Raw genomic sequence first — 14726 nt, 5'->3', positions numbered from 1 at the left:
AGAGAGGAGGAGAGGGCCGGCAGGGCATGTTGCAGGGAGGGCTGCTGGAGAAGGGGACAAAGCGCCTCACTGTCTCCTATCCATGCACACCTTTCCTTGGACTTACTGATCTAGTGGAGAAATATTTGTCTTCATTTACTTTTGGGTTACTGCCCTGTTGGGGGGGGGGGTGGCAGCCCAGTCTGTAGCCAAACACAGCCTGACCTGGAAGTCAAACGCTCTACATTAAATGTGGAATGCTGCTACACAGACTCTACCCTGGTACCCTTCTACAGGATTTAAAAAAAACACATATATATAATATATATATATATATATATATATATATATATTATATATATATATTATATATATATATAATATATATATATATATATATATATATATATATATACTGTCTATATGCATATATATAGAGAGAGTATTTTTCACCATTCGTATTTCATCCTTTCTATACAGTTCATGCTGGGGGGGGTCCCAGGTGTGTGTGGGGGGGGGCTGGTTCTCTGTCCACTGGCCTGGGTTCCCCGTCTGGTCTTCCTCTGGTGGGGGTGTGGCCTTCACAGGTCTTCCCTAGTCCGGGGCATCCTACCCTTGGTTATTGCTCATAATGTGGAACCACATCCTGTGACAACTCCCATACCACACACACACACACACACACACACACACACACACACACACACACACACACACACACTCAGTACACACACTGTCACATTTATCCACATATTTTGTGTTGTTGGCAATTCTGTAAGCTTCCTGGTTGTTGGTCAGGTGTAATGATTGTGTAATGGTTATTATTGGAAGCAGTGATATATATTACAACTTACAAAATGTTAATAGTCAGCTTTGGAATTTAATGTAGTTCGGCAGTGCTGTGTCCCTCCGTGTTGACGCTTCAAAGCCTGTGTCAGGCTTGTGTCGATTGACTTTAACTTTGTTACAAAAACAAACTGGCAGTTCAACATTTTCTTCCACCGTGGAGTAGCACTGACTGCTTCCTCGCATGTCAAAGCGTGTACTTTGGAGACCTCTGGTGGTGAACCCTGGGAGCGCTGACAATGTGGAACTGCAGGAGTGTAGCTGAGGGAGTAAATACGTCGAAATGATCTTCAGTCCTGGCTATTCCAAAAATAAATCTCAAATATTGGGATGCTGAAGGACAATACATCTTCTAATTCTTTTTATTACCGTGAACATACTCACGATAACGTCCACGTTTCAACCCAAGCATGAAGTAAAACCGATATAAATCATGCAAATGAGCCACATTTGCATTCTAAGTGAGTTCAGATAGTGGTAGTGGTGATAGTGGTACTCGCAATCCTGGTGATAGTATCACGGAATGACCAGATAAGACATTGTTTCTGCGGCGACAGTAAAAGATAAACCCGATTATTGGTTCACGACTGTAAACGTCTATTTTCGACACTTCCTTCTCATGTTACACACGCTGAGATAGGACGTTGATTCGTGGAGCGGAGGCTCCGACTCTCTCGTTGGTTGGACAGTACACGTCAGCAGTCGACGACTTGTGCTGGAGTATGAAAAGTGTCTCAGCCTCTTCCTGGTTAAACGTGTTGTCACACATCAACATGTCGGGGGTAAGTCCAGCGGAAACGTCCGTTTTTAATCGCCAGAAGCTTCGCTGAAAGGCGAGCGTGTAGGAAAATGGCACCGTGTTTCCACCGGAGTGGCCGACGTCTGAGGACGAGGAAGAACACCTGAGAGAGAACGTTTGACAGTCGGCGGAAGACGAGGGAGGAGACGACCCAGGTTTGTGACGACAACGATGCTGTGAGAGGCTCGGAGCTCGACGAAGATGAGGTTCCGGTTGCTGAGAAGGAATCTGCTCGCGCTGCTGGGTGGTGCGTTCGTGGTCGTCACGCTCTTGTTCTCAACCCGCGTGCTGATCACGTCAGAGATCGACGCAAGTGAATTTGATGACCAGGGGAGTCGGGACTTGGACTTCAGCTCCCCGCTGCGTTTGACCCCGCTCCGTCTACAGCGCCAATTACAAGCAGCACGTTCTGAATTCAGAGAGGTTTCCGGGGGAGCCCCCAGCTGGTGGTCGTCGTACAGGTCCACAACAGACCTGAATACCTCAGGCTGCTCGTCAAGTCCCTGGAACGAGCTGCTGGGGTTGACAGCGTCCTGCTCATCTTCAGCCACGACTATTTTTCAGCGGAAATGAATGACATTGTGCAAGGCATAACTTTCTGCAAGGTACTGCAGATTTATTTCCCTTTCAGCACTCAGCTGTATCCCAGTGAATTTCCTGGGCAGGATCCGAGGGACTGCCCCCGAGACATGCCCAAAGACAGCGCTCTGAAAACAGGATGCCTCAATGCACAACACCCCGACTCCTACGGACACTACAGGGAAGCAGCCATTACGCAAACCAAACATCACTGGTGGTGGAAATTGCACTTTGTGTGGGAGCGGGTACAGGTGATGCAGGGCTACAGCAGCTTTGTGATATTCCTTGAGGAGGACAATTACATCTTACCAGACTTTGTCAGTTTCTACAAATCAATGGTCGAGTTCAGAGAGAACAAGTGCCCGGACTGTGACATGCTTGCTTTGGGAAACCATAACGCCCCTACAGACTTTAATAGACTGTCCAACATGGTGTTGACTGCTGGTTGGATGTCCAGTAAACACAACATAGGCATGGGCATTTCCAGGGAGGTGTACTACAAGCTGATGGGCTGCAGCAATGACTTCTGCACCTACGACGACTACAACTGGGACTGGACTCTGCAGCACCTCTCGGGAACCTGCATTCCAAAACCCCTGAAGGTGCTGGTGGCACAAGGCTCCAGGGTTCTTCACACAGGAGATTGTGGTCTTCACCAGAAGAGCAACTGCCGACCTGAGTCTGCCTCAAAGAGGGTCGAGGAGGTCATTCAGATGGTCAATGACAGTCTGTTTCCTCCAGCTCTTGTCCTTAGTGGTGCTGAATCAGTGGAACATAAGGCACATATGAAGAATGGAGGCTGGGGAGATGTTCGAGACCATAGTTTATGCAGTAATTATGCCCGGCGTCTTTGAAATGTGCCTTTTCATGATAAGCCTTAATTCACCTCAGTACACACCCGTTCAGGTTTTCTGAGTCGGCTGGGGGTTGTCTTATTCCTTTGACTGTGAATGTTTTTCACCCAAGCTCTGAGCTAATGCCAATAATTCAGTGTATGCTAATTTACACTGCTTAACTTGTTTTCAACTATGCTGTTTGTTTGTTTTTTTATCTCCAAGGATGCACAGTTACCAAAGACTTTGATGAGTGTGTTTTTGCTGTCAGATTATTCTAGCTCTGGGGGTCTTGCAATTCTGTTACTTCAGTTGTGTGTGTTGGGTTGCAAATTGTTTTGTTTTAAATAGGTTAGCCTGTTAGTGTGAAGTGCATTGATGTCTTGGACTGTTTTAAAACCATCCAGGTGTAATGTTTATAAATGTGTATTATGCAACAAAATGGGCAAATGGAAATACACGTACTTCCATCAACATGTATGCGACAATCATTAATACTATGGCAAAGTTGTTTTTTCAGTTGGACTTAATGCAGTTAACTGTTGCAGTGCGTTGCGACATGATTCAGTAACTGCATGCACATAAAGTCGCTTAATACAACTTTGATTAGTGTTTCATAACAATATTGATGTGTGACCTGGTCTCGTCTGTATTTGTCTCTGATTGCAACAGCCGGGCTTGACTTATTGATTTTTATTTTCCCTATTTGCTCTCTCGCAGCAGAAAATGACCTTTTGGAATCTTTATCTAGAATTTTTTGTTCCGTGAACTGATGATTCTGCATTCTACAGTTCATATTTGGGCTTGTTTTGAATGGGGGTGAACGGCACTGGGGTTTGGGGGACTGGAATATGATGTTCTCTCTGATGAGCGATGAAAAAACAATGCAATTTATAATGAATTTACTGACCAAATGTGGCTTTTCAATGGACCTTTGTGCCTAAACTTGCAGATATTTCTTAAAGGTGCCTTGACAACATTGTTCTCAACAAACTACTTCTATTTGCCAAAGGGTGGACTCGAGTGTCCTTTGTTGACTTTACTCAAGGCATCGTATGCTGTGTTACTGTCATCGTTTATTACAAAATGAAAGTGAATGTTCACTAACATCTTTGCATAGCATGAGTAAATTAAACTATTGTCACTTTGTTGTCTTGCTTGCAGGGACTTCAAGTAAGCAGTGTAATGGTATTACTATACTTGTTCAGCCCCTGTATTCCTGTAATTGCCAATGTGCCTTATCGAGATTGTTAGTCAGAGCAAAGACATACTGTGTATAAATGACAACTTGCGTCTGTGCGTGTATGTAGGTTCTGTGGTATTGGAGATGTGGAGTTGAAATAGATGCACCAGTGATGCTTGTCTTCATCTTTCCACCTGTTTTTGCATACATGTCAGTCGATCGCTCAGTATTTTCCAAATGAGCAATATTTTGAAAATATCCAATAAAATAACTGGAAGCACTTGTTTTAATATCTATTGTTGGACATTATGACTGATATGGTCTCAGTTAAGAATTCATGATGCTGATGATGATCATGTTAAACGTCCCGATGAGATATGACTCGGTTTGTTTGGGCCCCTCAGAACGCGGGAGCTTGCAAACACAGAGCGTAACTTCCCGGTAGACGTCACGTGACTGAATCGTAGGGTTCCTATTGGCCCAGATTCTAGACCTTGTTTACTTCCGGGATTAAGTTGGTGAGGTCCGAATTTCCGTGAACGAGTTTGGAATCTAAGAGGCTGGGCGTAGGTAACGACTGGTGAGGGGAAAATAACATTTCATTTATTTTAACATCTTAAAGATAACGTGTTTGATCTTTGAATCAGTGGGTTGCCATGTCGTGTTCAATAAATTACGTTTCAGTTAAACCACAGTTAGCCGTTAGCTGTTGTGCTTCGTCGTTTACGTAATGGCTTTTCCTGAAAATATAAATACGAGTTCTATAAAGGAGAGGTTCTAAAATAGCTAGTACGACGAACAAGGAACCGAGTTCCGTGTTTAGTAACAGTAAGTAACGGTAGAAGCGTGATAGATTTGACGTCATCTCGCTCCATTTAATACATTTGGGACAGAAGTAAACAGCTCGAGCCTTTGTTGTCACCCGCAAATACTTCAACTGTACTGTAGATCTACACGAATTGCTTCGAACCGTCGACTCAGTGTTTGTTTCGACGTGTCTTTGAACCTCTTCAGGGTGTCCTCGTTCCCAGGATGGCGCACTGGTTCCACAGAAACCCTCTGAAGGCGACCGCCCCTGTGTCCTTTTAACCTCTACGGAGTGGCAGGGAGCCCGTCTGCCAACAAGATCTGCAAGTAAGGGTTAGCCCCACTTCATGTTATCAGGCCCATGGATGTGAGTCATGTCAGATCCTAATCACGCATCGCACGCATGCACACCTGTAGAGATGGATTTATGACCTGTTCCTTTCAAAGAGCCATTCAAAACAACTGGGCTTCTTTAAGGTGACAACTACCACTATGAATAATAGGATGAATAGATTTATAAAGAAAAGAACTATAAAGGAATAGAACAACAGAATAAACGTATATAAATAAATCACTGCACTAAATCACTGCGCTTTTAGACAAGAAAGCGTTGGATAGAATAACTCACAATGTGTGTTGTTTTTTTTACAAACAATCCAGTATGTCAAACTGAAAGGAAATGATACAAATGTAAATGCAACCTGTGCTATTCTACCTGGTGTGTTCACCTGAACTCACCACAGCGTGGATGACTCAGACCCGTGAAGGCTGACGCAGCTGCGACTCAGTCGTTCTGGTTCGTTTAAAGGAGCAGTTCAAAGGATTTGACTAGTTCACGACTGTCACATCTCTAGTCTAGGGCTCATTGTTTTCAAGAAGTCCTGCATTCTTGGATACAATAGTCAGGGCACGTATGTAAATCAGCAAGACAAATTGATGTTGGTTTCCAAACTCGCAGTGAATCTGAGAACAACCAAGCAAGCAAGACTGCTGGAAATGTTCACTGATGTCACCTGCAACCCGGAGATGATGAAAAATGCGACAGATGCTTACTTCTCCCTCCTACAAGGTCAGTTTGTTATTTTGTCCCCAGTTCAATCATCATCTATTCACATACAATGACAGAATTCATTCTTAATATTATCTATTACTGCTTTTTGTGTATTTCTTGTTTTCATCGTCTGTTTCAAATCTATTGTCTGTTCGTATGTAATGCCCACGTTACTGTTTAGGTTCATCTGATCTGAATTTAATGCTGTACTTTTTCATTCTCTAACATGACCGTTTGCTTTGCAACTAACAAGCTGCTTTGTTTATTTGTTTGTTTGTTTTGACTGGGTTTACGATGCAATAGGCTTCATTCTACCCTTGATGGAACTACACAGGAAAACAAGATGAGGTTCAGCCAGAAATTCAAATGGGACTGGACACTTTACAAGGAAACACCCCGAGGTACATTTGGAGCGTCCATTAATCGGTCATTCCATACATCATACAACAACCGCCACAGGCTTTTTACATTTGAGCTACTACATACAAAGTAGTAATAGCAATAGTAATAATAATAATGATAGCTTACGCGGCACAAATACAAATTATAAGTTTCGCCCACTCCGTCTGTCTAACCCACCTCTCCTGGTGTCTCCAGTGCGCAGCAAGAGTGCCGTTTTTTTGAATGATCTCCATGGCTTTCATTGTTGCCCATCTGGTACACCAAGTTTGCCTCGCGACTAGCAGGGAAAAGAAAAGTATGTGGTTCATTTTTTCTGTCACGTACATGTCGATTCTACTGTGCGTGGCGTTCTGACCGGTTCAGCATAATTGTGATGTGGTGGATTTATGTCCAACAGTATATCAGAGACGGAAGCTAAAGATGTTCACCGGAGCCTGAAGGTCGCTGCTGGGATATTCAAACATCTGAAGGTGAGTACACGTAAAAAGATGAACTGGTGCTCGCATGTTTTGTCTTATAAGCCAGTTGTGAGTTGTGAGTTCATGTTAAGAATGCAACTTTTACAAAAATAATATTGATTGTTTTTGTGGTCGTTTCACTTACAGTTTTCATCAGAAAAAGTTCATAATTTAATCTGACCTGGTTTATACCGTATTCATTTGATCCAGATCCAGTGATCTTTTAAAAAAAAAAAAAAAAAACAAGACAAATGTACCTGATGTCTGCGTTAATACAAGAATAAACTACTTCCAGAGGCTTCTGAATGGTAACGATTCATTGATGGGACATTTTCGTGCTCCCACAGAAGCCCACATCCCTCGTCTCATCACTCCTGCTGAAAAAGGCAGAGACCTGGAGCCCAGAGTCATTGATGCATATATCATCCAGTGCCAAGCAGAAGCACAAGAAGGTCCAGACGTTCCAGGCTTCTTACTGCACCTTAGGGCGGTGATGAGTCAGCAATGTGTGATAAACGTATTGTAAACCGTGTAGGAATGGTGATAAATAGGGGTGTGACAGAGCGTCTCCGTCAACGATTGTGGACAAACAGCCTGCAAACGGCTGTGTTTTGGTTTATAGATGGCGCGCACACACACACACTGCAGCGACGCCATCGTCTTACTGCCGACTTTACCCTCGAATGCCACAAACACACGTTTCCATCATCGTCACAATCTCACCAGTTGCAGACGTCACACACTTGTATTCGACCTGTCAGACATGGAACATGGAACTATTCATGTTCAGTGTTTCTTAAAAACATGTCAAATAATTTAAAGGTCTAATGGTCGTGTTGATTTTATAACGTAGTAATAGTAACAGACTTATCGTTACTCTGACAATGGTTAGTGCAGTTTCCCCTCGTATCGTTGAGCACTACTAAAGCTACTGCATCTGTCTTTTTTCAGTGACCATCGCCAGAGCGATTGAACTGAAGCACAACGCCACGATCGTCGCTGCATTGTCGGTATGAAGACTGCAAACTTCTACCAGAAAGTTGGTAAGAACTTGACATTGGGAGGTTTTCGGTGCCTTCATGTTGATTTTTGAGCAAAACGTGCGGTATAGATCAGCCGTTTATCCTGTCCGTTAAACGTCCTGAATGTCTTCAGACCACATGCTGAACACTTTGGAGCCAGAGTACAGCACCAAGTGGAGGAAGTACCTGCAGCTGAAGCAGCACTTCTACATGGCTTATGTAAGTTCATCAAGTTAGTACATCACTGCGTACACACCACCAGGGAAGTGACAAGTCCCGGTTTAACCCACACGTCTCCTAATTGTACTCTGTCTGCAGGCGTACTGCTATCATGGACAGACGCTGCTGGCAAGTGACAAGTGCGGCGAGGCTATAAGATCTCTCCAGGAAGCAGAAAAGTGTATGTATGCGGTACATCAAGCATTTCCCCTACATGGAACTCGAGACCCTGGCCAGGACAATAAAATCCACATGTCGTTGGTGTTTCTGCTCAGGTTACTCCAGTGCTGAGGTGTTGTGTAAAGAGTATCGTCAGACCAAAGGACCAGGCACAACAGCCAAACCATCGGAACAGCTGTTTTTCCTGAAGCTGGGCGGCCTCATTAAAAATTACACTGGACAAGTGCCAGAGAGAGAACGGCTTCATGTGAGTCAGCAGAACCAAAGACCAAATGAACGGTGCAGCATCAAGTGGAACACTGTCACTTGTGGAACCTCCCCCATTCCTCCAGTTGACAGAACAGGACCAGATTAGTCAGTCTTGTTCTGACTCACCTGGCCTCATAAACCACCTTTTCTTTCTTGTGGTTGGTTGCTCAGATAGATGGTCTCAGCGATCACCATCACCACCTCTTTCTGGCCCCTGCGGCGTTCTTTGCTCTCCGACACATTCAGGATAACCTTTAGACAGTTTGTCATGCCGTTCTTTGTAAACGTTTCCCAACTTCACCTGCGACCATATCTTTCTTTTGTCAGATATTTCCATAAGGTGCCTGCTGACGCGCCCCAGCTGGAGCTGAAGGCCAGCTATGGCCTGGCTGAAGCCATCCCCTTTGAGCTGCCGGCCCTCAGTGATAAGTTCACTGCTGAAGTCTATGCCACCTTTGACCTGACTAAGGGATCCAAAATGACAAGGTAATATAAAAATATGTCAACTCAAACAAGCCATCATGTTCTTTTTTTTACAAAAAGATTCTAATTCGTTGTTGTCTAAATTTAAGGCCAAAGCGAAAGAAGAAGAGGTAAAACCAATGAAGGAACCAGATTTGAAACCCCAGAAGGACACAGGATGTACCGTTTCCTAAATACTGCAGTTTAACGTGTTCAGCTTCATGCAGCACGACCATGACTTGTAATTATGGATCACTTCTTTCTTATTCTCAACCTAATCTATGGTATTTCCATATATGTTTAATCATTACGTGTTTCAGGCATGACATCACTACATGGATACCAGAGCAAGGCGAACATTATATTATGGTGTGTGGACACATCCTTTCAAAGTTCACACGTTTGCCATTCAACAGAAACCACCTGCATTGAAGGAAACATAAAACAAAAAGATGGAGAACAACTACTTGGCCAGTTAGTGTTCATCTGTTCGCTGAAAGTATTGCTAAGTATGTCTTATGAGGAAAGAGAATGAAAATAAATACACGACATGAGTGACGCTCTATCATTGGTGCCTTTGGCTGCTCAATAAACTCATTGTTTACGGCTCCTCACAGACCGGTTTCTGTCCAGATCTAAGACAACAAAGAAGACTTGATTTTACAATAAAAAATATATAGATATATTTTGTTTTAATACAGAAATTGGCCTTGTTTGTGTGTGCGTCATACTTTCATGAAGACTTGACGATGAAGAAAGATGAAAATCACTGAGTGAGCATCCAACAGACTTTTTTTTTTCTCACTGGTTGTGTTTAGTGTGTGACCCTCTTTAATGAGGACACATAATGTGTCTGGAGACATTCTTTTTTTTTAAAATAAGATATTGCTCTTTTCTATTTTGCTGCCCCATCATTACATGAGGTCTGGGTCACTTTATTAATACGTTCCTGAACACATTTGCATATTTCCTGAACAATTTTTTTTTATTTCTGCGTTAGTTGAGCAACAGTCACTCTTGAATGATACAGTTGGTTTTATGATTGATGATGATTTGTTACATTCCTGATCAGGGTTGACACTCGTTGATAAAACGCTCACCAGCCTAGTTGTTAAGGGGACAGTTGACACAATGTAGATAGTCGTAGTGTAGTGTGGTTTCCTTCACGAGGGGCGTGTACACCAACCTACCTGAATTGAAAGGATGCACCTTTGTCTGCCTAAAATATTAGAATGTGCTGCTTAAAATCGTATATATATATATATGTATGTATGTGTGTGCGTTTGTGTATGACGCAAAAAAAAAAAAAAAAAAATGTATATGTGCTTCAGGTTAATCCCAGAATTTCTTTACAGCCTGCATGTTGCTGCATGAAAGCATTGTTTATTATACTGGAATAGAGCACTGATCATCTTACCACATTCTTGTAGCTCCTGATTATTCCTCTAAATGGTGTCCTTCATGTAAATGTGTTTTCAAACAATATTAAATTATACATAAAACCTCTACATGTCGTTGGCATCTGTTACTATGGTTCTATCATATCTGGCAGCGTCCTAAAGGGAAATACCAAAATCACATAAAAGGTGTTTTACTAGCTATATTATGTTCCAAACATGGCTCGACACAGTATCACAAGCGTTTCCCTTTTTTCCCCAAATTCATTCATGCATTCATCCAACTTCCCACGCTTGCTCCTGTTATGGGTCCGTGGTTGTGGCAGGGTACAACCAGGACGAGTCGCCAGCTCATCGCAAGGCCACGAGGACAGACAGCCCTTCACACACGGGCAGTGTAGAATGACCAATTAATCTCAGCATGCTTTTGGAAGCGGGAAGGACGCCAGAGTAACCCGGAGAGAACCCACACAGACACAGGGAGAGCAGGCAGACTCCACACAAAGACCCCAGGCCAGAAGCGAAACTTTGCTAAGCGTGAACAGTGCTAATAATAATCACGTGCATCGCTGTGTTTTTTTCAAAATGCATTTTGTATTTCAGTAACTAAACTTACATTGGTGGTTACTTTTTTAGTAACTAGTTACTTAAGTAACTTTAGTTACTATGGTAACTAGATTTACTTCAAACACTTTTTTTACTTTAGTAACTTAGTAACTTTAGTAACTATGTACTTAAGTAACCTTTTACTTTAGATATTAAATTACTTATGTAACGTTTTACAAAAGCAAATAGATTAGTTTCATTTTAATTACTTAAGTAATTTGATTACTTTTATTTTAGCTCCTTTTTAGTTATTACATCAGTAAAGTATTTTTCTAACCTTTCAGTGTATTAGATTACTGGAGTTACTTTATAGTTAGAACAATCATTACTTCTAGTTATTTCTAACCTCAAGTTTACGCCAGCCGCCTTAAGTGGATTGACACAATTTGATTTGAGTAGATTACAGTACAGTGCACGTACGCCATTGTACGTTGTGATGACATGGACCGAGGCCTCCTGGTGGTTTGTTGTCCGTGAGCAGGTTGAGGGAACGGGTGCAGCCTCATTTCACAGAGCGTGCTGACGGACATGACCAAACTCCATTTAAAAACAAAAATCAAAATGTAATGTTCTGTGTGTATAACTCAATTTGAACCCCTTAAAACAGGTGTTTTTGTTTAGTATTACATTCTTGGGTATGTTCTTTTCAATTCGACGTGGCACATATACAGTACACATATACATCCTCAAAATTATTCATACCCCTGCTAATTCTTGTGATTTTTTTATTGTGATGAAAATGAATGATTTTTTTCAAATTTGTGTGTCAGTTATATGTTGCCAACGATTGAAAGAATGAAAAAAAAAAACAAAATTAAAAAAAATAAAAATTCTGGGGTATTTTGTTAATGGAGTCCCAAAAAATGCCATGTTCAAAATTATTCATACCCTCATCCATTGTCTTATTTAATAGTCAATAGCATAGCCTTTATTCTTTATAACCGCTTCTAGACGATTCCTGTACGTGTCCACAAGCTTCCTGCATGTCTCCTGTGGGATGTTGGCCCACTCCTCCTTGGCGAATGCCTCAAGCTGGGTCTAGTTGGTTGGTCTCCTCGCCATCACTCTGGTCTTCAGGTGATGCCACAAGTTCTCAATAGGATTGAGGTCAGGACTTTGTTTTGGCCATTCCAGGACCTTGACATCATTGTCCTTGAACCATTTCTTCACTACCCCACCACCATACTTGACAGTGGGCACCGTGTTCTTTGGCCTATACGCTTCTCCTTTCTTCCTCCAGACATATTGAGCATCATGCGGCCAAATAACTCCAACTTAGTCTCATCAGACCACAGGATAGTTGACCAAAAGCTGGGATCTTGCTTCAGAAGGACTTTTACAAGAGGCCAGGTGAACTAACAGATGTTTCTTACTGAGCAGCAGTGTCTCCCAAGGTTTACGTCCATGGAGACCTCCTCTGTACTACACTCGCTCAATGGTGGGATGTGACACCTTCGTCCCTGCCTGGTCAAGTGTTTCCATTAGGGCCTTGGTTGTCATCTGTGGGTTGGTGTCGACCTCTCGGCAGATTTTCCTCGCAACTTTGGGGGCCACCTTACGCTTCCGGCCACGGCCACTGAGGATTTTAACACTGTTGAACCTCTTGTGCTTGTTGATGATGCTCTGGACGGTTGAAACAGGGACATCATACTGCTTGGAAATAACCTTGTAACCTTTTCCTTCACTGTGGCTACAAACAAGACGCTGGCGCAGGTCCTCGCTGAGCTCCTTCTTCTTGACCATGATGACCAGAAATTAAGAATGACCTGAACACTTTCCCCCTATTTATACTCTTATGGAAAGATGTCTTTTTTCACTTTAACATTTGGCCAACAATGTTTACTTCATTGTGACATCTTGAAGTTAGTACCAGACAAAAATTACCACATTTGGCACATTTTTGTTAAAAGATTGTCAGGGGTATGAATAATTTTGAACATGGCCTTTTTGGGGAAGCTATTAATAAAATACCACAGAAATAGATTTTTTTTTAAATTTTGTATTTCTGTCATTCTTTCAATCGTTGGCCACATATAATTGACTCACAAATTTGAAAAACGTCATTCATTTCATCACAAAATAAAACAATCACAAGAATTAGCAGGGGTATGAATAATTTTGAGGACGACTGTATATGTGTGTGTGTAATTCACACAAACAAAAGTCCATTTTTCATAGATGTACATTTTTGACATTTATTTGGGTTTAAATGTGGATGCAATATCAACGCAATAAATAGTTCCTTAGTGATATCACAGAACAGATTAGATTCACAAGAAATAATACTTGGTGAGCGTTCACAGTCACAACATTGAAGGAAAGAAAAATAAGCTCACTTACACATGAAGCTATCACTGACGATGGCAAATAGTTGCAGCAAGTGTCAGAACAATGGTGTCAAAACTTTGCAGAAGTGCATATTCATGCGCTACAAGGCCATGTTTGGACACAGGAGATGAATGAATAATTCTTTGTGTTAGTGGATCTGAATTCTACTTAGTGGCATTTCAGAGTGCAATAAAACCAACAGATTATCCCTTTTCTCACCCTTTTTAAGTGACTCAAAGGCCAGCCTGTGGTTGGACAGGTGGCGTCCCTCTTGTAGAGGTGCTCAGACAACATTCAGTAACAATTTAACAGATGCTTCATTAGGTCCACAGTACAGCAGGGGCTGTTTAATAATCCAGCAGTGCAAAGCGACATCTTGTTTCACCTCTGCAGGGCTGTAACTGTCTAAAACAAGACCAACGAATCACAAACAGTGATAAAATCAGTCAGCGATACATATGAACACAACAGATATGGTCACGTCTAGTGCTTGTCAGGTAACGCCAGGTCTCTTGATGGCTCCGATCACGAACAGAAATATTTAAAACACAACATTTCTATAAAAGTACAACTATTAAAAGAAAACTCTTTGTAAAAACAATATAAAATAAAAATAAAAACCATTCTATAAAAAAATGAACAAATATAAACTTAGAGGGAAATATTTGGTCACTGCAAACTTTCTGCTTGCTGATGAGGAAATGCATCCGGACAGATTCAACTGGCTTAGAACTCCAAAGAAGAGATGGCCTTGAAAGGAAGTGCAACATGTAAACATTTGCCACGTTCTGGATTCATTTGATGGTGGAAAGATGACCTATCCTCTCTGCTGATTTGCACATCGCAGTCACAGTGTCATAAAAAAAAACAGCTGTCCGTTCATGACACGGCCCATTAGTCAGTTAATAACTTTCTCTGCAGAGAACCTCAGCAGTAACAGCAGCAGCAGCAGCAGCAGCATTTACAGCCTCGTCTCCCCTCTCTCCTAAGCTTACGGTGGTAAGGCATGCTGGGAAAGCTGGACGTCTGGTTGAATGCATAAGGCAACCGATAAACACATTGCCACACCTCTGAAGAGATGACGGGTCAGACACAAAGGGGCCTATGTACCTGCCAGAGATACCAGCCCAGGCTCGGACCATTGACACGAACAGACAACACACCGGTTTGCAGCCAAAATAAAAACAGTGTGTCTGCTTTCCCTCACTAAGACATTTAGTGTCATTACAGGCAGCTCAGTTGAACTCCCAGTGGTGCATAATATACTCTAGGGGTGTTTGAGGGTTGACGAGCGGCAAGTGAATATAGACGCTGAAGCTGACAGGA

At 42.3% G+C, this 14726-nt stretch overlaps 2 protein-coding genes across 2 annotated transcripts; both read left to right on the top strand.

The window, feature by feature from the left end:
• Positions 1-1994: 1994 nt before the first annotated feature.
• Positions 1995-3057, top strand: LOC144738499 (alpha-1,6-mannosyl-glycoprotein 2-beta-N-acetylglucosaminyltransferase-like; the record flags this gene model as incomplete). Its single annotated transcript, XM_078621516.1, is given in 2 exon segments — positions 1995-2060; positions 2062-3057. Coding segments are annotated over 2 exon segments (1062 nt in total), but the record flags the coding sequence as incomplete, so codon positions are not given.
• A 2194-nt stretch (positions 3058-5251) lies between these two features.
• BROX (BRO1 domain and CAAX motif containing) lies at positions 5252-9263 on the top strand. The gene is given in 17 exon segments (XM_078621517.1): positions 5252-5302; positions 5304-5359; positions 5995-6095; positions 6381-6392; positions 6395-6447; positions 6450-6478; positions 6675-6781; positions 6885-6953; positions 7288-7389; positions 7889-7947; positions 7950-7980; positions 8093-8178; positions 8278-8359; positions 8454-8569; positions 8571-8605; positions 8935-9085; positions 9171-9263. Coding segments are annotated over 17 exon segments (1233 nt in total).
• Positions 9264-14726: the final 5463 nt, after the last annotated feature.

Source organism: Lampetra planeri, unplaced genomic scaffold (genome assembly GCF_965212315.1).
Source record: "Lampetra planeri unplaced genomic scaffold, kcLamPlan1.2.h2 scaffold_1027, whole genome shotgun sequence".
NCBI lineage: Eukaryota > Metazoa > Chordata > Hyperoartia > Petromyzontiformes > Petromyzontidae > Lampetra > Lampetra planeri.
Note: the sequence above shows the minus strand (reverse complement) of the source record. Positions and strands in the feature narration are given on the sequence as shown.